Here is a 23,695-nt window from a genome sequence, read left to right as displayed (position 1 = left end):
AGGATGAAGTCACTAGTGAAAAGGATGGATGGAGCTTAATAAAATCAACGTAAGAATAGATGCATCAGCAAACTTCATGCACGAAGAGCAATTTCATTGATGAAGGATTTACATTCAAAAGATAAAAACTCAAAGCACTTTAAAATACATGAAATACTTTGAAAAACAAGCTGTTGCCTCATAGAAGAGATCCTGGTATGAGGTTGACTGTTTTGTAATGATCATGTGTATCTGTATGTGCACGTTTCATAACCTGTCATTTCAGTGATGGGACAGTTCTCAATATGTGATGTACTCTAGTTTGTTTATACACACGTTTAGACATGCGTCCCTGCATGAGATCATTGAATTTACACTGAACATTGGAGTTACACCCTATGTTACACAATGAATAGCTAGTTGGAAAGCATTTAAACCTCACAGATTCCTTTTAGCTTACCTAAGGCCCACCTGTCTTATATTCGCTTGAAATGGCGTGAAGATATGAGATGCGTTATGGCAAGAATCTGCAGTCGATACGTGCAGGGCTTCACATATGGATTGTGAAAGGCTGATGGATGCCACCACTTAAATGATTCAGATACACTGTTTGAATGTTTTGTTCATGTAACTGACTCTTACTATGTCTTCTGATTCAGAATATCAAAGCAGATTTCATGTCTCTATGTATTTTATTTTACAAATTATAGCTACATTTTTTAATTCTGTTACATAGTTCTGCCCATTTGTGTTGCAGCAAGGTTATTATTTCAAATTACATAAAGTAAAATTTTACTGTACATGTCGTAATAACTGTAGGAAATTTTGGCAATGGTGTTGTAGTTTTTGGTTTTGATGCAGCATTTTATATAAAGAGTTCATAACATGAGATCATTAAAATGACATTACATGCAGTGTGTAATGTTGCCGTCATTGAAAGTAAACAGTCTGCCAGGTTTTAAATCCGAAAGTGAACAAAGTTAGTGGCTTGGAAAAAAGGGAGTTGACTCTGAATCATTCAAACGAGTCATCCCTAGTCCAATCCGCGAACCCACTATTCTACCCCAAACACTGTAGCTCGTAGACCTTCTGACCAATCACATCAGATTAGGATAGCGGAAGGGATGGAGGGGAATTGACAGATAAATCACGGAACGAATGTCAGTCAAGAAGTAAGGTAAGAATAACTGTCTATCATTCCGAAATAATGGTGTTTTTACACCTTCTATGTAAATAAACTTGTTGTTGGACACTCCATAAACCAAAGAAGGACCTTAAACATCCCTAGTTATGTAAACAGAATCAGCATCAGAACTCACGGATGTATAAACCCATAAATAAAAAAATAATCGATGAGATCTATTTTAATATCTCAATGACTTTTTCTGCACCACCATGCCATTTGAGAGCAAATGGAAATATTTGATGTGTCTATCATGTGTCTCAAATATTTATCCTAAAACGACACAAAAATCTCACAAATGTCTCCAATGTCATCTTTACACAGGCGAGTTAAGGCGTCTCTGTGGCGGATTACATTTCTGTGTGAGGACGCAATACCGCATGAAAGCCGATCTAAAATATGCCATCTCTGACCCTTCCAGAGCCTAGTATCAAAGGCGACTCTGATGCGGCTCAGGATTAGTGTAAATGAAGGTGTATTAAAGCCGCTCTAAAATAAGTCATTGTCATGTCAGAAGAAAGCGAGAGAGTGAATATGAAGACAATAACACACAGCTGCATTTGTAGGCTATTAATGACAGATTTTTTTTAAATAATTCAAACATACATTTTTCGTTTCTTTATAAAATGTTTGGAGTATTAATGTTTGTGCTGTGGCTGTTTACTTAGTCAGGCTGTGGCACAGTTTGAATGAATGATGTACATTTTGAGACTTTTGAGATTTTCAGCCATTCATATAGTTTAGATTAGTTTTTAATGGCAAATTACATTTAAATGTTTGGAGGATAATTGTCTTTGACTGTGACTGTGTGTGTGCGGAATACAGATTTTTTTAGTTTTTTAACTCATGACATGAATTGTTTAAATTCATCCTTTAGCTCCTCTCCTTTTTAACATTATTAATTGTGATGAGAGACTGTGTGCTTTTCTTACGGTGTACCTCAAAACAGTTGCATCATAATAATATAAGTGTGCTTCGGTCCAGATCGTAAAGTGAGGACAGTAGTAATGGGGACATTAGCGCTTGTGCACAGATGCCCGGCCCTAGTAGCATAAATTATTTTCATCGGCCTAGGATTGAAATGCAATACGACAAATTTAACGACAAAGATTTTGTCGTTATATATCCAAAATGATCTCATTGAGGACAATATTTCATACACGACAACGATCTGGTAACATTAACTGTAACACCGGAATTGTTAACTTGGTCGACAGTGACGTTTTGTTCTTTTTAAAACTTATGGCGTCTTTTCAATATGCATTGTTATTATTAGTGTCAGTATTGTTTTGGGGGAGTTTAGATTGTTTAATTTAAGGTATTATTTCGCATAATTGAATTACTGTGTAAATGCATTTATGACGCTTTAGAGCCCCATTAACGGTCTGTGTAAATGTACATTTATACCGCTTCAGATTCGGTTTCTGTGCCGCCTTTGCTGTGTAAAGAGGCCATTGTGAGTTTCAGAAGAGATCTAAAAAATGTCACAAACTGAGCTCAGATTTGACCTGACGTTTCCTTCAAAAGCCAATATTATTGCAGATTCCAGTATGAACATTTCTCATTAAATGAACCCAAGATTTTTTTTACTTGTAGTATACACTCACCTAAAGAATTATTAGGAACACCTGTTCAGTATCTCATTGATGCAATTATGGTGGTGATGTAATGGTGTGGGGAATGTTTTCTTGGCACACTTTAGGCCCCTTAGTGCCAATTGGGCATCGTTTAAATGCCACGGCCTACCTGAGCATTGTTTCTGACCATGTCCATCTCTTTATGAGCACCATGTACCCATCCTCTGATGGCTACTTCCAGCAGGATAATGCACCATGTCACAATGCTTGAATCATTTCAAATTGGTTTCTTGAACATAACAATGAGTTCTCTGTACTAAAAAGGCCCCCACAGTCACCAGATCTCAACCCAATAGAGCATCTTTGGGATGTGGTGGAACGGAAGCTTCGTGCATCCCACAAATCTCCATCAACTGCAAGATGCTATCCTATCAATATGGGCCAACATTTCTAAAGTATGCTTTCATCACCTTGTTGAATCAATGCCACGTAGAATTAAGGCAGTTCTGAAGGCGAAAGGGGGTTAAACACAGTATTAGTATGGTGTTCCTAATAATCCTTTAGGTGAGTGTAAAGGGATAGTTGGCCCAAAAATGAAAAATATGTCATTACTTTTTACTCTCATGTCATTTCAAACCTGTATATGACTCTTTCTTCTGTGGAACACAAAAGAACGTTTTACAAAAAATGTCTTAATGATTTTGTATCCATACAATGCAAGTCAATAGGATCCAATGTTGTTTGGTTACCAACATTCTTCAAAATATCTTATTTTGTGTTCTATTAAAGAAACTGAAGTCATTCAAGTTTGAAATTACATGAGAGTGAGTAAATGATGAGAGAATTGTAAATATTAGATGAACTGTCCCTTTAAATTTACAGTTACATTCTCTTCGTGTATTTTAATAAATGCCTCAATTGTTTGGATTTTATATCTTCTTAAGCGATTTTAGGAGAAACATCTGAGACTCAACTTCGGTAGTCTAAAATATCCCTTTATAATATACAAAAAAAACTAATTTTATTTTACGTATAAAAAAATCTTGGGTTCATTTGATGAGAAATGTTCATACTGGAATCTCCAATAATATTGACTTGATTTGAGCTCAGTTTGTGATATTTTTGAGATTTCTTCTTCTTAAAAAAAAATGCTAAACCCTCTCCTTTCTATCAACAGGTTCTGGTATAGCTTTTGTCGAAACTATTAACTTTGTATTAGCACCTATTGTATTATTGTTCCTGTATGACATATCGCTTATTGCTCCCTGAACTCTCTGTAAGTAGCTTTGGATAAAATGACTAAATGTAAATGAAACACAACTCAGAATCTCACGAAAGCTGAGCAATAAAATGTTCCTTTGGGAACTACCTTTTATGCTTTCCCTATGGACAGAAAACCTCTTGTACAGTATCTCTGAAAGGAATCTTGTACTCAGGAACGCTTTCTGAACCGGCCAAAAGCCTTTCCCCGTGAAATCAACCATGTGGCACAGTACTGAGCCAGCTTGTGATTTCACCAAACTGATATAGTGGCAGGAGGAGCCAAGCACAGCGATCCGGGTTTATGTTTGGGTGTGCCTGTCTTGCACATCAGGGTTTGAGTGTTGGTATGTGTTTGTCCATGGATTTCTCTGATCTGTGTTGCATTCTTACTGCTGGACATGGTACTCTTAATTTGTAAATGTCAGTATTGCTTAATTGTAAAGGCACTTGATGAAGTGCGGCTGCTTAAACTGTGACGTGGTATTTATAATAATGCTGAATGCCTTACAAATTAAACCAGGAGGAAAGAAGACTGATTACAATAAAAACATTGAAGCTGTCTGATAAAAACTGCTTCTGGGAGATGTGACCTGTCTGCATTTGAAAGCAGTCGGTCTATTGTACATGGCAAATTAAATTCAATGACGTGATGTTTTTAATTCCATTCTGCAGTGCGCTTCATAACCCCTTCCATCGCTCCTCCATATCATTGTACGATCCCGTAGAATAATATTTTACCCCAGTTTTAAACAACCTTTTTATATTATTTTATAGTTCACAGAAAGTACAGTATAACACCAGAGTGATTTCATTATAAGTAATACAGTTTATAAAGATTCAGTTTAAAGATTCTATCTGAGGCAAATGTATGCTGCAATTCATATGATTAATAGAAAGGGCGGAGCAAACACAGGCATGTGGCCACAGTAGATTTGAGAACTCTGATGTCATATGCAATCCATCATCCGTTCTCGAAATGACACCTGAGAAAAGACTGACTGTGCCTCCCCTCTATTTTCTCGGCCCCTATTTTTTCTCCAGCTCCCTTTAAAGATGAATGTTAACGTTACGTAACATCTGCCCCAAGAGGAGAGGCTTTCATATTTTCGTGCCCGGGATATAGAAAAGCGACTGTGGCATCTTTTGTATACTAGCGCACTCAGCACAATGGAGTAATCTAGACAGGGCACCTCACCATCCGCACACACACACCTGATCTGCTTAAAGTGCCGCATGAAGGCGTCCTGATAGTGTTGCCGTAGATATGCTGAGTCACATGGGATCTGTGACTTAGCACGCTGAAGCAACTGAGGCTAATCTGTCTTGAATATACCTAGAATATACTTTGTGTATATTTTTACACTCAAACTTAAAGAACATGCACACACACACACGTTTGGTTTTATACATTGTGGGGACTTTTATAATGGGCAGAACAGATTCTATGGGCTGACCGTCAGCATAGCCCTAAACCCTCACACAAACCTTTTTACATATATAAGCATTATTAAGCATGTTTAATAATACATTTACAAATTTACTGGCATATACATTTCAGTGCTTATAACAGTATTGTTACAGTATATATAACAGTATGGGCGATTACCAAAATCATTTCTTATGTTTCTGTAATGGTTAATCCTTCAGTATGTGTAAGCTCTTTAGGCACAGTAGTATTTATTATGCTAAAATGTAATTATGGTTTTTATCTATGAATTTTTTTATATAATGTTATACATTTACATTTTCATTCATGCAGTTGGCAGACACTTTTATCCAAAGCGACTTTCATTGCATTATTCTATACATTTTATACATAGGAATGTGCAATCCTCTGGGATCGAACCCACAATCACTGAGCTACAGAAATACAAAAAATTCTAAATTCTGTCAGCATTTACTCACCATCTTGTCATTTCAAACCCGTGTGACTTTCTGTTTTCGGCAGAACACAAAAGAAGATATTTTGAAGAATGATGGTAGCCGAACAACTTGCATTGGTTTGTGTCCATACAATAGAAGTGAATGGGTGCTGCCATTGTTCAGTTACCGACATTCTTCAAAATATCTTCTTTTGGGTTCTGTGAAAGAAAGTCAGCCACACGGGTTTGAAATGATAAGAGGGTAAGTGATAACATTTTAGATGAACGATCACTTTAATAGAAAAATTTAAATGGTTGAACGTTGTACTTGATTTTATTTCTGACTTTTGTAAGAAGTTGAGTATTAATTTGGGTATGAAAATGTGGGAATAAAAACAGTATTTAGTAGAAAATTATAATTCATTTTTACAAGTTTTTTAATGACAGACGGTCAAATAAATTTCATACGCACTGTATTTTGCATGTATAGGATTTTTTCTTGATCAGTAAGACTTCCTGGAATGCCTTGCCTAATAGATTTCTATTGCAAGACCATCTGCACTCATTTTATTTTCGTAACTGAGGGATTTTGTGAAAATCAACAGTGTGCCACAGATGTAATCAATACAGCTGAACTTGTATCGAACCCAGAACATTTATTTGAAATATGTAAACATATCAGCATTTTGTTTATTTGTTTAAGGATGAACAAACCACTGAGGCGACTCATGAACGTAGACAATCCAAAAGAGTAAAAATGTCAAAAACCCTTCAGTCAGTCTCCTTCATCTGGCCTTGTTGGTTATTTTAGACTTCCCTCTTCATTTCCCTTTATCTTCATGCTTCCTTCCTTCTTGAATATCTCTGTAGATTTCTTCAGGCTATTTCTTTGTCTTGCAGTCTCGGTTTACTCTTTGTTCTGATTTATCAGCTAAGAGAAGAAAGAGTGTCTTCTATTAATCTAGTGTGTGTGAGAGACATATTACTCTGTATTTTTTGACAGGCAGATACCTGAGTACAGACGGCTGGCCTGACCAGAAAGACTGTCTGCACTTGCTTTACTGCAGTGTATTTAGAACACACACACCTCGTGCCCTGCCTCACTTCCTAATGAGATTTAGAGGTGTGTGCAACACTTTGTGCTGAAGTAGCAGGTGCCGAGGCGATGCTGTCCATGTTTAGTCCATGTGCGGCTGGCACAGAGGATTCTGGGACGGAGGACTTTTGGGTGTGGCATGCATTGAAGAGTCCCCACTAAGAATATCAAGGTGTTTGGTTCCAGTTTTTTTCTCTTTTGTTCGGTTTTTGCTCGGTTTTTGCTCGTGGCTGGGAGGACAGCAAACACGCGTCTTATTGTCATCTTTAGGAACAAGCTCCTCTTTTTACTGCCGGCCACACAATCTCCAGTACACAGAGATCCTGTTTTTTTGCTTTGTTTTGTACTTTGTGCCTCCTCAATCCTTCCGCCTCTCTCTATCATCTCTGTCATTTTGCTGAAATAAAGCTTTTTTAGACCGACACCAGGACCTCTGTGGCCTGCTGGGATTTTTGCACTGTCAGAGTTGTTTGGAGTGCTCTTATTTCAGAGGAGAGATAACACACACACACGTTGTGGCTCAACCATTCCAGTAGAAATGCAAAGAGTAGGGAACAGGTTTTTCTTCCTCTCTATTTACAGACAGAGCACATGAGATAGAGAGGGAGGGAGGACGGAGGGAGTGCATCAGTGTGTGTGGCGATTTCGCCACAAGGAAGCTCAGCAGGAACTTGCTCGCACACTCGAGTTACGGAGGGCAGACACGCTCCTTCTCTCCTATTCATGCCTTTTGTCATTGACTGGAGATCTGACCGTAGCGTGCTGCTACAGAACCGGCCGAGAGAGAAGCACTGCAGCCGGCAAGCATGCATCTGGTCGTAGACTCCGGTCAGGACGTTGTGCTGAAGATGATGCCATACTTCGTGGATAATGCGTTTGTCACGCAGAGCCAGATCTACCATATGTGAGTAAATCTGTGAATCAGAATTGGCTAAATCTAAACGATGCAGATTTATTCTTATTTGTCGTGATTCATTGTTATGCATGCGTTTAATTCATTGCGATGCATGGCAGCATCATAAGTAGTACAGAGGACACATCAGCTTAGGCTTTAGGTTATGTTTGACTCTGTTAGAGAAGCTGACTGTACAGTATAGGGAGTGTTTGTGCTGACAATCCTACTATACTTTGTTTGTCGTCTTTGGTACGAAAACAACCAGTTTCATATGAGTTGTTCCAAGGCTGCTTTAAAAGTATGAGATTCAAGAATAATTTACCTCTCCCAATATAGTTTTAAGATAGTTTTAAATACACACATACAATGTCTTATGTACTGTAAATGCAATGTAAAATGAAAAATACAATTAACACTATTTTAAGTCATTTATCAAATAGGCAAATTTGTTACATTATTGGTTAGATAATCAGGTTTTCTTGTTTCAGGAAGCACACAAAATTCTCTTTTGAATATTCTTGTCATGTTGGGATAACAAGATTTTCGCACAATCTTTTGGAATCTTAGCCAGCTGAAATGCATTCTTCTGTTAAAGCAAAAAAGATTTAACAGTTACTAAGAAATTCTGAAATGTATTTTCATTTTTTTCAGCTATCTTTTGTTTTGCTCATAAAATAAATGTAAACTTGCTAAGCTCACTGTTTATTTAGATTTGCTTGTTCTTTACAGTGGTCACAATCTATTGATTTACTTTGACCCATCAAATGTTTAGTCTCTGCATTCAGGCAACTTTTTTTGTTCTTATATAATAGAGATTTTCTGCATTACCTCAGAGGTAGTGGTGATGTTTGCATATCTGAAAGAATGGCATGTGGTTGTCCGATTCTATGATTTGTATTTGCCCTGGGTTCTGTTGGAGTCACAGGCTGTCTGTGTTATGTGAGAGTAGATGTGGCACTTTTTTCTACAGTGTACAGATGGTCGTTTCCCAAATATTGTCTGAGACCAAGTCTGTTGGAATGAATCGTGATTAAATAACAGAGAGTCATATGTGAAGAGCTTTCAGATCTGGCTGTGTATTAAACACATCAGTGTGTGGAATTGTACTTTTATGTGAAATGTCATCACAGAACTGTACAGTATGTGTGTAGAGCACAATAAATAGGAACAAATAAAAAATGGGACAATTGCAATAAAAAATTTGGCCAACATTTATAATCATAAGGTTACATGATGTACATATTTTTTAAAACTTGAAGTATGTTTATCTTTTACTTCAGTGCCCTTGGATTTATATTTGTCGTAAGTGAATATTGCCTTTTCTGAGGAATATGTGTGTTTTTTTCTTATAGAATTTGTTCAAAATTAAGTAAGTTAGTTACTTTTAGAAGAGTATTCACAGAGGAAAGTGTGTGCTACAGTACCTGTTCAATTTGTCAGCGCATAAAAGTTTAACAGTGTTAAAGTGGCTAATGACACCCAACATGCCCTTAAAAGGTTTCTGTGATATTCACCTGGCAAAACATTTTGCCACTGTTTCGCAGTTTTGATTTCAGATGTTCCACAGAATAGTCGATTACACATTAACTTGAAGGTTTACCAGGTTTAAAACGCAAGCGTGAAACGTGGACAAAGATGTTTTATCTCCTCACAATTCTTGCCCACATCATAATTACACCCTTGGTGATGAGTGTGTTTTTGTGCATCGTCATTTCCAGCTGTCTGTTTCACTTTTGTGACTCAATCCATCAAGCCAACAGTGCCGAGCTGCCTTCAGCCATCACATAAATCGCTCAGAGGGGCGGACAGAGTGAGAAAACAGCAGGGTGAGGAGAAACAAAAGAGAAAGGATGGAAACAAAAGACTCTGTGATTCGCTGACACCCTCGAGGACTTTGGAGAGAGGGTGAGAAAGTGGAAGAGGGGAATGAGAGAAAAGAAGGTGAAGGAAGTAGGAGAGAAAGAAATTGGGGGGTGGGGGCTTTGGCACAAAGCGAGTTTTGTTGTTGATTGCTTGTCATGTGATGGTAGAGGGTTGCGTCGCTCCTCCGAATGCCGAGACACTTTAAGCCCAGTCGGGAAAATGAGGTGATGGGTAAGCACAGTGTCAGGGCAAGAAAAAAATGCAACCCCGAAATGTTTGGGCTGCCTAACCCCCAAAGCAATAATTGGTTTAAAGGCGGGATAACATGCAATGTCATGCATTCTGACTTGTTTACATTGTTGAACATGCTGGCTTCTCGTGCTTAACATGGTCAACTTGTTTAAAAACGAGTTGGACGTATGACGTAGTATTTCTGTGCTTGATACACTCCCCCAGCACTCCAACTTGTTTCAGAAAGTTATTCCTTTTCTTGGGCAATTCTCCCTGAAGGCGAACGAAAGGGCCCGCCCCCGCTCCAACCGATGAGCAAGACCCGCTCACCATCAATATTGTCTGCGCTTCGTCAATATTGGCTGCGCTGTGGGCCTGCAGGTGCAGCTCGTTACTGTTGAGATAGGGAAGTTTAGGTGTGTCTGTTTGTTCACGACATTTCAGTGATAAATGTAATAGAAATGGCTTAAAACGGATAGATGGCAAGGTCCCAATGCTAAAAGACGCCAGATATGAACTGCATGCGGTAAGTCAAACTAAGTCATATGTCTGTGTTTTGTTGCCAATCGATGTGCCGTGTACGTGCATAATGTAAAAAACATGAAGAGATTAATGCCAAGATGTTTTGTGTGCTCGTACTGTAGTTCCGTCCCACTGCCTGCATCTTGCAGCTCGTGTTTTTCCGGAAATAATCGTACAGTTGTATCTAGCTTTTATAAATTTCATCAAACTAAAAACTATGTGAAGGTACGACGTGTGCAATACTACTGTATAGATACTCAAGATTAATATGAGACTGGCAGAAACAGAGTGTGTTAACAGATCTTTGAAGAAATAGCTCACTCAAAAATAAAATCCTGTCATTTGTTTGTAAATAAGGTCAGTACCAATAATGGACTGTGTGAATGTGACTAGTAGGTGACTTGTTTGCATAAATAATATTTTTTTATTGAGCCTTAAAGAAAGATTTTTTTGGGAGTAAACTTATTTACCCCCTCTTGTCATTCAAAACCTGTATAGGACTCTTTCATCTGTGGAATCTTAAAGATGTCTCGGTGGTTTTGTGTCCAATACAGTGGAAGTCAATGGGATCCAGTGTTGTTTGGTTACCAGCTCCAATTATCCAAAGCGACTACTGTACAGTATATGTTTGATTTATATTTTCAGGGACTCAAACCCATGACTTTGGCGTTGCTCTCTTTCACTTTCTTCCTGTTTTTTCAGTGTTTTGAGCATACCATCCACACAAATCTTGAATGCATACATGCACCCAAGTTTCATTCAGCTGTCAACATCAGACAAAATCACTTGTATCAGAATGACAATTGTCAAGAGTGTTTTCATGACAGCTCATTGTGAAGAGATCAAAAGCGTCTGTTTGTATGTGCTGTCTGTTCAAGCACCGAGTTTCAGTGAAGACTTACTTGTGCCTTAGTGCATCAGAATAATAGTGAGCCTCTGGCACTTCACTTCTCTTTAGTGTGTTTCATAATATGTCAGGGTAATTGCTACCACACCTGAGATCTCATATCTACAGCACCTGTCGTGAGCATATGGGTCAGTTTTGGAGATGTGGGTTGTGCAACATGGAAATTTCAAACCCAGAGGATTAAAGATGTCTGCTGTCATAACCATTCAAATGGGCTGGAAGTCAGCAGTGATGTTAAATGCATGAGGTCAGTCTCTTTTTGTAGTGTAATGTATTTAAACTCCATGTTTAATTCCTTCCATAAGGCTTTGACTGGTTGATTGCTAGACAAGGGTTGAGAAAACAGGCGTGAGTCTTATGTAAGAAAACCATGCATTAATTGCTAAGAGCCAAATCCACCACCCAAGTGATGTTTTTTCTTTTGAATAGTTTGATTTGTTTCTATTATTTCTCACATTTTCCGCCCTTTCTGTCTTTTGCAGTCTAAGCGAGAGTTTCTTCATGGTGAAGGGGGCTGCTCTGTTTCTTCAGCAGGGAAGTTGTCCACAGGGTCCGAGAGGTCACCCGCATCACAAGCATGCAGGTGAGTCCAATAAAGAGATTTAAGGGTTTCTAAAAAATGCATCTCACCATATCCCACACTTTTAGGGATTTTCCTACTATGGTAGTCAATGGGTGTTGAGATCTGTTTGGTTATAAGCATTATTCTAAATATCTTTCTCCGTGTTCATCAGAACAAATAAATTTGAACACTTTTGGAACAATTCGAAGGTGAGCAAATGATGACAGAATTTTCATTTTTGGGTGATGTATCACTTTAATTGCCCAGACCTCGGCTGGTAAGGAGGGTTCATTTACTAGGTTTAGTTGAAGACCACTGGCATAGATGAACCACATTTAGTTGAATGGTTTCATCCTTTAACATCTTAAAAAACTTTGTTTCTCAAAAGACTCTATGTAGTTGAGAAATGTTCTTTAGAACATTTGTAGCACCTTTTGTAAGATTTTATATTTTTACTAAAAAGACTGAACATGTTCTGTAAATATTAAAGGTGCAGTAACACTGTGTCTACACCAGATGCGACATGACGCAAGGAGCATTGCGACGCACCACATCCAGTGCAGACAAAATGCAAAATTATAGTGGGATCTGCATTCTATTGTCTTTTGTCGTGTCGCATCATGCCACATTCAGTGTAGACACGGTATAAGTGATTTCTAAAAAACGCTGCTGCAAAATTAACTAAACACCTAAACAAACAATTTTTTAAATATTTGCTGTGTCTGTTCAATGTGTGTGTGTTGAAAAAAAAGTGTGCTTGCTCATATTCCTGGCAGTGTAATCAGGAAAAAATAAGTGGATCGGACCCACAGGTCCATTACATGCCTGTTTCTTTTGCGTAGAAGTGTTTGTTTGGTTATTAATTTCAAATAACAACAGTTTTCAGAAATCTCTTATGACACCTTTAACCACAACAAAAAATATGTTTATTGCAGAACGTTTGTTGTATTTTAGACAATCTCTTGTTATTCTACTAATTCTGTCAAAACTACTGTAGAAACAATAGCATTTTGGTGGAAATTATGCTTGCAATAGTAAATTTTTTAAGTGCCATTGCCTGGACTTCTGAGGCAGATGCTGAGGGAGTGATAGACAGATCTTAGTGCTGGATAAGCGTCTCCCAGACCTGTGTGTGTGTGTGTGTGTGTGTGTGTGTGTGTGTGAGGATTAGCTAGATTAGCAGTTTAGCTCAGCAGTCAGCACATTGGTACTGTGAGAACAGATCTGTTCACCTTATGCAGGGGACACATAAAATGTAAAACACTTTGTTTTATTGGATAGGGTTCCTGATGCTGTGGGTCACTTATGTTGGAATGCAATTTGTTTGTTGCAATTTAAGAGTGGTTCACATAATCTAAGAAAGCTAAAGAAGATTGTTTGTTTGTTTGTTTGTTATTTATAGGCTTTGCATAATTTTTGTTCAGAGCAGTCAAGAATGGACATGAAAACCATAGGGGGAAAGATAGATAGGGGATAAGATCAAAACTTGAGTCTGCCAGTTTCTGTATAGACATATACCTTAGTCGTGGCTTTAATTGTTTAGTTAAACTGCATTCTCATTGACTCTCGCCTTAAAGTGAAAGTTTCCTTGACCTTCACACCATTTTAAACCTGTATGACTTTTTTTCGTCAGCAGAACAGAAAAGAAGATATTTAGAAGTTAACTTGCCTCCATTCACTTGCATTGGTTTTGTGTCCTTACAAGAAAAGTTAACGGGTGCCAGCACTGTTTGGTTACCAACATTCTTCAAAATAACTTCTATTGTCTTCTGAAAAAAAACGGAGGAAAGAAAGTCAAACAGGTTTGAAATGACAAGAGGGTGAGTTTTCATTTTTGGATGAACTATTAGGATACTTTTATATGCGCCTGTGTGGTTTTGACGTTTAACAAAGACATTACAGAAATATCAGACTGAAGCTATAAATTTCTATTATACATAAAGTATTCATACCAGCATTGGTAGAAAAAAACATACATTTGTGTAACTGGACATTTAGCTGAAACTGAGAGAACAACCCAGCTTGCGACAACTTGCCCCGGTGTCCATGTGCCATGTTTTTCAACAAACTAACAAAATATTTAAAAGAGCATATTTGATTTTCTGCTTTTGTATTTAAACAATCTCTTATTGTCCATCAAAAGCAGAGACACAAACAACAGATGTCCTATCCGCCATTCATCCAGCACCTTATTACACGTGTGACATGCTGACTTAATTAAACATTAACATTTTAACAGACATATTTACTGCTAAACAGAAGGGTGTGCATTGCTCTGGGCATTTGTGTGACAAAAAGTTCACACAGACACAACAAGCCCTCTGGGTGTAAGGATTCATGGCCTCTCAACACGCCTTCAGACAGGTTGTCGTGTGATGGCAGGCTTAGACAGATTGTTCTGCTGTTTTTGGTGTTGTTGTTATGAACGGTTCCTCATGTGATCTGATGTTATCAAGCATCTGTTTTGTTTAGTCGGTTAATATTATGCTGTCATCCAACTGTCTGGTTCTGTTTTTTACATGCCGAGTTTGAATGCATCACAAGCGAGTTAGTTTGACTGCTAGTGTATAGAGTTTACAACGTCATCGCATTCTTGTACAGTAAGTAATATGTTGGTATAAGAACTCAACAAGTTTTCAATCACAATGAAATAGACAAAGGCTGCTTAGAAAGTGACTTCTGCAAACAGCATGTGTGTCGTCTTCACTGAACGTCTGTCTGGAGGATCTCGAATTAGATTAGAAGAATTAGATCATTTTGATCATAAAAGAAGCACAATTGCATCATAGTGATGAAAAGAGAAGTCAGCGATCTCTTTTGAGAAACTGTGGTTGACTATCTCAGATCTTTATTACTGTAACAGTCGAGGAACAAAATGTTCTCAAAATGTATTTTTTATTATTAAACATTTCTCACACTGTGCTGTCAAATCGTGAAGCAAATGTTCATTTTGAATATAAATCAACCTCTAAAATATCTTCGCTCGGTGCTGACATGGTTTTTAGTGACATAGATGTTATTTTGGTTCTTTTTTGTGATTCTGACGTCATCAGTCTCCTCTATTTTCATCCTCATGCTGCCAGGAGCCAGAGAGTCTAAAATATGGACAGTCATGTCGTGTCATTAAATAAAATAATTTACATGCAAAACTTTATAAGACTGGATATAATTCCTTAGATTTGTGCATTTCTTAATTTTAAATACTCAAGATGGTCATGTCATACACATTTTCTCTATATGGTACACATGCAAAGTCTAAGCTATTTCGTATTATAATGATTTTCATGATCCTTTTTTAATGTGCTTTTAAAACTTTCATGAAACTGAATCACCTTTATCATATGAGCACCGGCGGCGCCAGGGGGGGTCTTGGGGGATCTCAAGACCCGCCCAAAAAACGCCTTGACCCCCCATTTGACCCCCCACCGCCTCCGTGATTAAAAAATATTTAATATATATTAAAATATATATATCCGGGATAAAGATTTAACAATGGCCCTCTTCAAACTACGCAGAACAATAATAATTCATAATTTATTCGACATATAAAAAAATATAAACATAAGAATCACTGCGACGCCCCATGAACGTTGCTGCCGCTGCGCATTACGTCATTGCGTTCAAGCCGCTGCCGCGAGCCCGCAAGTGCTGCAACGCACTTTATATCTTTAAGCTAAAAATGGATCGCTTCGTCATACCTAAAAACAAATTGACAGCAGACGGAAATAGGACTGAAAATATACCCGTTGCAGTGGAGGGCGAGCCCTGCTTTATCCTAGAATTAGAAATAGAGGACACCGAGGAATTAGAGCAGTGGTTCTCAACTCTGGCCCGCGAGATCCATTTTCCTGCCGAGTTTAGCCCGAACTCTGATATAAAACACCTGAACAAGCTAATCAGCGTCTTTAGGAATAGACGCGTTCAACTTAATGCGGCGCTGCGTAAATCTATCAGCGTATGACATTTAAGTACCGCGAGAGCAATTCGAGTGCAGATTGTTCTGTACGGATTTGTATCGCTCTCGCGGTACTTTAATGCGATATGCCAAACAATCTGTGCAGCCCTACATTAAGTGGCTAAACTCTGCAGGAAAATGGATCTCGCGGGCCAGAGTTAAGAACCACTGAATTGAAGGATGAGGAGGTGGGACCGGAGCAACTCGCATATGGAAGCATATGTGTTGCAAAATTCTATTTGCAATGTAATATGCAAAATGGCAATGCAGTATGTAAATTGACAATGCAATTGTGTATCTAAATATACATTTCAAATAACGTATGTGTCATTAAGTGCAAAATGAAAATAAAAATTCAATTATATCAATTACATTTGGGAGTTCCTACAGGGGTTTTATGATTACAAATGTAATTGATATAATTGAATTTTTATTTTCATTTTGCATTTAATGTTGCACATACGTTATTTGAAATGGAAAGGATTTAACAGGGGATTTAAGCTATGGCCCAGATGAGAAACCAAGACAGCCTAAATTAAAATCATAACCGTGTCGTTCTTTTGGATCGCAGGGGCAGCTAGCATCCTAGGGTTTTAGTTACTCGTGGTTCAAACAGTACCAGTGTCTTGAATATTCTGTCAAAAGATGCGGCTTTTTGTTTTGCCTGTCGTCATTTTTTTCACAGTGTGCATTGATCTGGTTTTATTTGTTTAGTAGCAGTAATATGCAGTTATTAGCCATGTCCACTGTATTTTTTTGGGGTTTTCATGAGACCCCCCTTGAAATGACCAGGACCCCCCATTGCCCCCCCAAACAAAAGTGTCTGGAGCCGCCACTGCAGATGAGGGTTTGGCCTGTGGTTTGCTGTCATGTATTTTGTAAACACAAAACATCAGCACTGAAATGTGCAACACAAACACAAGTCTGAAATAGTTTGAGATCTTGTTAAAAGTAAACTATAAAGCCTGAGTATTTAACAACTCAAGCTGCCAAAGTGACTGTTTTCTTGCCGCTACTACTGCTAAATGCTTCTCAAACAGCGTACACAAGGAACGGCTTCTTCTGCTCTTGTCGTGGTTGCACAAGCAACATGCCTGTTGACACTGACGCCTAGGGACCATTGCCTATCGACCGTCGCGTTGCCTACACTGTAGAGGCTATGCCATGGGTCTGACGCAGAAGTAAAAAAGGACACTTAGCCCAAAAATGAAAATTCTGTCATCATTTTCTCACCTTCGAGTTGTTCCAAATGTGTATAAATGTCTTTGTTCTGATAAACAAAGAGAAAGATATTTGGAAGAATGCTTGTAACCAAACAGATCTCAACCCCCATTGACTACCATAGTAGGAAAAAAACAATGGTTATTAAAAGTGCCCCAGAACGGTTTGCTGTCCTACATTCTTCAAAATGTCTTTTGTGTTCAACAGAACAAAGAATGATAAAGTAATTTTTTCCTATTATTTGCTACTTTAAGGAATAATATTAAAGGGGTCATATGACACGGCGAAAACGAATATTATCGTTTGCTTACCATATTTTGAACATCAGGTTCCATAGCAATTGTACTGACAGGTACGCCCACCTTACATTCCTATACATTTGGGCAGTCTTAGTCAAATCATAACACGAACTGACATGGATTTGTGGGGGTGTGGTTACACAAGGCGTTTCAGGTCTGGATGAGCATTCGCTTTTAGATAGAATGCATCTTTTGTTGCGACACTTTAATTTTGCAATTTTTCGTGTCTAATACATGAATGGGCAACTTATAACACACCAAAGACACAGAAAAACACGTAAAACACGTGTTTTTATAGCACAGTGAATTTTTTATTTTGTAAGAGGAAATTAATGTCTTGTGACAAGACTTTGAATTACTGTTTCAGGGAGTGACTCACAATGATGAACCCCTGACAATAAATGAAAATAGTCAAAATAACATTTTGAAATACAAGCCAAATTATGTAACTAATAGGGAATTAGTTTGTCATACTGCGTTAAATCAGTCCGACTGATGTTTATCGATGAGTAACTGTTGTTCTCTTCTTGCTGTTTTCATCCGTGCTGTTTTTTTAATCAAAGCGCTCAGTTGTCTGTGTTGCCATAGCTAATCTTTTACATATCAGCTTTTATCACATAAGTATGTAAACGTATGTAAATGTGTCTCATTGTGAACCGTCAGAAGACCACAAGCCTTGTTTTGGTGTACGTCAGAAACATAGCCTCGTTTTCATATTACAGTCAATAAACTGTACATCATCCCTTTTGATCATTGTATACGACATGCTTGGGATCTTATGCTTTATTTGGCTTTCATATGTTGGCTTTTGTTTATGTATTTCGTATACTTGGCTCCGTATATTAGTTACATCAGACCTTCATGGAATGTGCCAAAACGTACAAGAACAGGAAGAGGTTTGTTTGTGTAGGAAAGCAAAGTAGGCAAAGATCCAGGAGGTTAGTTTGTGTAAAGGAAAATGAAATGAAGACGGATCAATGAGTATCTCTTATTGATTCGTAGCGGAGGAGGAGGGGCTGAGTTGATGCAACAATATGATTGACATGTCGTCAGATTATAATTATTGATCTTTTTGACACTAAAAGGAAAACTTACTTGTACATACCTGAACATACACCAGCCAAAAGTACAAATGCATTTGCTTGCTGGATAACCGTGGTATAACTCCCTTATAGGAATGTCTTAGACTTGTATTTACAAACAGGCTCCTTTAGATATCAGCGCATTCCCTTCGCATTACATATGTGTGTATTTGGACACTTTGTACTCTGTAAGATTGTAAAATCAACAGTGCTATAAAAACATTAATCGAATCCACATTGCTTTCTTCACACCCAACACTTAAAGATTCCTATCATTCACATTTTTGGACCGCTTGCTTTCGAATAGCCCAGGATCCCTCCTCACGCTCATACACGGCAGGTGTGATTCATTCATTCCTGAATGTGGATGTTACATCGTCTTTGGTGTTGTTGTTTACTTCTATGGTTGTGTTTTTATTCAACAGATTTAAAATCAAAATTTTCTCAACAGGTGACTTACCTCAACATCTGCAGGTGATGATCAACATTCTTCGCTCTGAGGATCGGATCAAACTGGTTAGAACGCACACACACACACACTTCTTTATTATACAAAAGAGAGCTAACTGTTTTGTTGTTTTCTTAATAGGCTGATGATACTTTTAACCACACAAACATGTGGACATTTTAGATTGATTTATGTACATTTTTATTGGTGTGCACCCCCATGACATGTTTTATTATATTTACGAAAGCAATATAGCCAAACAGAATTGTATTATACAAGTAGAAGTATAGCCAAACTTGTGTATACATACACAAACAGTCAGTGACTTTACTCTTGGCGGTGAGGCAGCCTGAATGGATTTTTATGGTCTACAAAAACTCATTTAGTAACCCCATCTCATTCTCTGAAAAATGCAAAAGAAGTTAGTTTGAAGAACGTGTTTAACAAACAACATTGGCCCCCATTGACTTTCATGGGCAAAAAAAATTGAGAGATTTCTCAAAATTATAAATTCCACAGAAAGAGTCATGTACAGGTTTTGATTCATTGAAGCATGCATGTATAATACCTTATAAAAGTAGTTTACAGCATTTTAATGCACCTTTTAATGCATTGTAATGTCTTATAAATAATTGTTATTATACACTATAACACTTAGCAATTCATTGTTACACTACACATTTAAAATTGCTTATAATTCTTTACAACTACATATAATGCATTACAACACACATTATGAAGAATTATGATGGATTTTACCCTTTAATAACTCTTTATAATGCATTATACATACATGCTTCAAGGAAAGTGTTATCAAAGAGTTTTTTCAGTGACATGTTTAATATACTGTGATTTCTCATTGCTGTCTCTGACAATTTCTAGGCGGTGCGGTTGGAGAGCGCCTGGTCGGATCGTGTGCGATACATGGTGGTGGTCTACACCAGCGGTCGACAGGACACAGAAGAACACATACTGCTGGGCATGGACTTCAGCAACAAAGACAGGTGACATGAGCGAAAATGCCTTTAGCATGATAAAACGAAAAGTAGTTTAAAAATTCACAGCAAAATATCTTTTCTCACCTTCATGTTTTTCCAAATGAGTCTGATAAAGGAAAGGTTCCTTTAAAGAATACCAGTAAATTGGGGACAGGGGTAATCCCGGTAATCCAGAAGTTGCGAACGTTTAACTTCTGTATTCTGACACATTTCCGAGTTTTGAAATGAAACTGGCAGAGACTGATGGTGAAGGGGAGGAGTTAACGGATGATCCGGCCAAGCCGTCTAATTTATGTAATTTGAGATGGTTAGTCATATCAGGGCGGAAGTGCATTTTTAGATTTTAACTGAAGGGGGTACTTCAATTTTTAAAAGGAAATGACCCACATTGTTAAGATATTTACTACAAAGGCTGCAATATTTCATGAAAAAATAAGAATTGTCATTTGTAATTTCACCGGGACTTTACTTTCTTGAAAGTGGTCAATGGAAGAAAGAAGAAAATCATACAGGTGTGTAAAAAAACGAGGGTGAGAAAATGATGACAGAATGATCATTCCTGGTGCACTATTAATTTGATGCAACTACTGATTTGTGCTGTTTCATCGAGGCGGGTGTGAAAATTGTGAAAAAACCTGCTTCTGTTATATTCTTGTGTAATACATATTATCTTGTTTTTTCTGTCATTCACAGTAAGAACTGCTCCATTGGGATGGTGCTGCCCCTGTGGAGTGATACCAAGATTCATTTAGATGGAGATGGGTGAGTGCTGCCTCCTCTCGACACCGAGAGAAATTCTGGCTGTTGGACCCTTATAGACATTTGGTGCACAGATCTAAACTATGTTTATGAACCACATTTTGTGTATTATAAACAAAATCTGAAACACAGGCAAGGACAAAAATAAGAAGTATCCCTTACTAATTGTTATTTACAGAGGTTGTAGTTCTTTTGTGATGACGTATGATGGCCTTAGTTAACCTCTCGTGTCTCCAGGGGCTTCAGTATGACTACGGCGGGGCGCACGCACATCTTCAAACCTGTGTCAGTGCAGGCCATGTGGTGAGAACATTATTTTTTATGTGCCAGTATCTGTTTAAATTTTGTAATTGGACTTTGTGGTTTTGTCTTGGACTTCGTTTCTATTCTGTTTTGTCAGCGTTTGATTAAAATAAAAAGCTCTCTAGCAACTTTTCACACAATGACTTTTTGACTGATTTTAAATCAGCTGTAGGTAAAAGCTAAATCTTTTTTTTTTTTTAAAGCTGCTTCATGATTGGCTAGATGAATTTGTACACTCTGTTTGTAAGGTAGAAATCAAAAGCTCTTTGGGGGTTTAGAGAAGATATGAGAGAACCTTTTTTGTACTTGTTCACATGTGCTTTGGGAGTTTGATGTCTATAAAGAACTGAGCTCCACACTGCCATCTGGTGACTGTTCCCTTATAGCACATGTACATCTGGCTTACTCTGTTTGACATCTGCATTTACATCTGCAAGACATCTACAATACATAGTTTGCTCATCTGCAATACGTCTCTGAGATGTATGCCTTAAGACATCATATAGACATCTAGAAGATGTCTGCAAGATGTTTATGATTTAGAATTGATGTAAAGCTGCTCTTTCTAAGATGTTTAGCAGATGTTTTTACGCAACAGATCTCCAGATCTTTAGCAGACGTATTACAGATGTTCAGACGTCTTTGACACAAATTGCAGATGAGCAAACTATGTATTGCAGATGTCTTGTAGATGTCAATGCTGATGTCAAATAGACGTAAACCAGATGGATTGTGCTATCTGGGTTAGAAAAGCACTCCAACAGTTTTAAAATTGATATACTGTCGAAGGAACAAATACAAGACCATTTCAAATACCATATTCAGTTTTTCTGACTTTACTATTTATAAGCATGTGTTTAGGTGAAATGATTATTTTTGTTTCATTCTGTAAACGTAAACGGTAATCAATATTTCTCGAATATTCCTAAAAAATGTCTAGTTTCTATCTGCATTTATTTGCAGAAAATGAAAACTGGAGAGACAGGTCCAAAAAACCTCAAAACTGCAAAGAAAACAAGTTCATATTCATTTACGACAGTAATATTTGTACTTGTATTTAGGAAAAGTTCAAAATGATATTTTATGTGAGATCCTCGTCCTGTCAAGCTGTCAGCCTCCGCAGGTTTGATTTTGTTGAAATTTATAGACTGGACTGGAATGGACACAATACATCTAGAAATGCTGTTTAAATGAACATTTGGAATGGTCTCCTAATGATTATTATATCAACGTTCATCTTGAGTTGTATTATTGTATGCCAATATTATACCAACTAAGTAGTCATGCATGTACACACAATATTAAGAAAACATAGTTTGGTTATTTTTTCAAAAAATGTACACATGGTACCATTTCCAAAAAATCTTTGTGATTCATTTTTTGTTGGAAGAGAGCTAGTTCAATTAACTACTTGAATCTGTTCACAATGTGCCTTGTTATTTTTTTCTCAATAGGTTTTTCTCTTTATCTTAACTTTTTAACAAACTTTTTAACTTTGATCACTGGTCAAGATTAAAGCTCACATTGAACCCGTTTCTTTTAGGTCAGCACTACAGATTCTGCACAAGGCGTGTGAGGTATCACGCAGGTTTAACTACTTTCCCGGTGGCATGACCCTCACGTGGATGGGCTACTATGAGAGCTGTATCGGCTCCGACCAGAGCTCCATCAACGAGTGGAATGCCATGCAGGACCTGGAGACATTACGACCGGATTCTCCCGCAGTCTTCGTAGACAAGTGAGTGCAAACCAGTAATAAAAGCCAACGCTCTTGGCAGCGCTCAATCCCGGCAGAAGATTCTAATTAACGTTTGGATTTGCTGTTGAAAATGGCTTATTCTTGCATTCCTCTCTTGCGACTGACCGAGACTACAAGCAAGAAGCATACATGTTTGTTGAACGTTGTCACATGTGTAATCTCATAGATGTTTGATCTGCCCGATACCCACAGGAAGTGAGGTGGTGCGCAAATAAGATGTTCTTTGATGCTCTTTATTGAACTGCCACAATAGATGGTGTTCACTTTCTGTTCCGCAGGCCGACGGAGAGAGAAAGAACCGAATGCTTAATCAAAACCAAACTCAGGAGCGTCATGATGTGCCAGGACCTGGAAAATATCACGTCCAAAGAGGTCAGTTGGAAATACAGTTTGTACATTTTACACAGATGATCAAGTTTTTCTTAGACGATTATGTGTGTTTCTCAGATCCGTAATGAGCTGGAGCAGCTGATGAACCGTAATCTGAAGGAGTATAAAGAGTTCATAGACAACGAGATGCTGCTTATCCTTGGCCAGATGGACAAAGCCACTATCATCTTTGACCATCTTTATCTGGTTAGTGCTGCATATACTGTAGGTGACCTTTTCAAAAGTTGACCCGTGCCAATCCTACTCGAGAATCGGAGTCTCCATGTCACTTTGGGATTTGACATAAGGAAGCAACATGGAAAACGAGCTTTGTCATTTGAGGCAAGAGATATTTATTAGGGATGCACTGATGTATGGGCCACCGATATTAATCTGCCGATATTGGATTAATTTAACACCATCGGCATATTGACAATAGCATGAAAAAGGCAGATAGTGATGGTTTATTAGGGCCCTATAATTTCCATGATGGGGGAAACACAGATGTAAAGTAGCAAACACGGATGTAAAGTAGCAAACGCCAGAAAGTAGAACTGAACAG

At 37.9% G+C, this 23,695-nt stretch overlaps 1 protein-coding gene across 5 annotated transcripts in view; it reads left to right on the top strand.

Moving 5' to 3' along the window:
- Positions 1-23,695, top strand: part of ssh1a (slingshot protein phosphatase 1a) — a 40,904-nt gene that overhangs the window by 8,223 nt on the left and 8,986 nt on the right. The window contains exons 1-10 of one of the 5 annotated variants that reach the window (XM_056745605.1): positions 9,415-10,475; positions 10,970-11,625; positions 11,861-11,961; positions 18,949-19,013; positions 19,828-19,949; positions 20,637-20,705; positions 20,940-21,005; positions 22,549-22,743; positions 23,043-23,136; positions 23,212-23,340. In XM_056745605.1, the coding sequence (XP_056601583.1) occupies positions 11,621-11,625; positions 11,861-11,961; positions 18,949-19,013; positions 19,828-19,949; positions 20,637-20,705; positions 20,940-21,005; positions 22,549-22,743; positions 23,043-23,136; positions 23,212-23,340 (846 nt within the window). In that variant the 5' untranslated portion in view covers positions 9,415-10,475; positions 10,970-11,620. Of the gene's footprint in view, positions 1-7,595; positions 7,865-9,414; positions 10,476-10,969; positions 11,626-11,860; positions 11,962-18,375; positions 18,838-18,948; positions 19,014-19,827; positions 19,950-20,636; positions 20,706-20,939; positions 21,006-22,548; positions 22,744-23,042; positions 23,137-23,211; positions 23,341-23,695 lie in introns of those variants that run through there. The other 4 variants (XM_056745606.1, XM_056745604.1, XM_056745602.1 and 1 more) reach the window with 4 other exon arrangements.

The sequence above is a fragment of the Triplophysa dalaica genome, chromosome 4, assembly GCF_015846415.1.
Source record: "Triplophysa dalaica isolate WHDGS20190420 chromosome 4, ASM1584641v1, whole genome shotgun sequence".
NCBI lineage: Eukaryota > Metazoa > Chordata > Actinopteri > Cypriniformes > Nemacheilidae > Triplophysa > Triplophysa dalaica.
The sequence above is the reverse complement of the archived record's forward strand: the minus strand, read 5'-3'. Positions and strand labels throughout refer to the sequence as shown.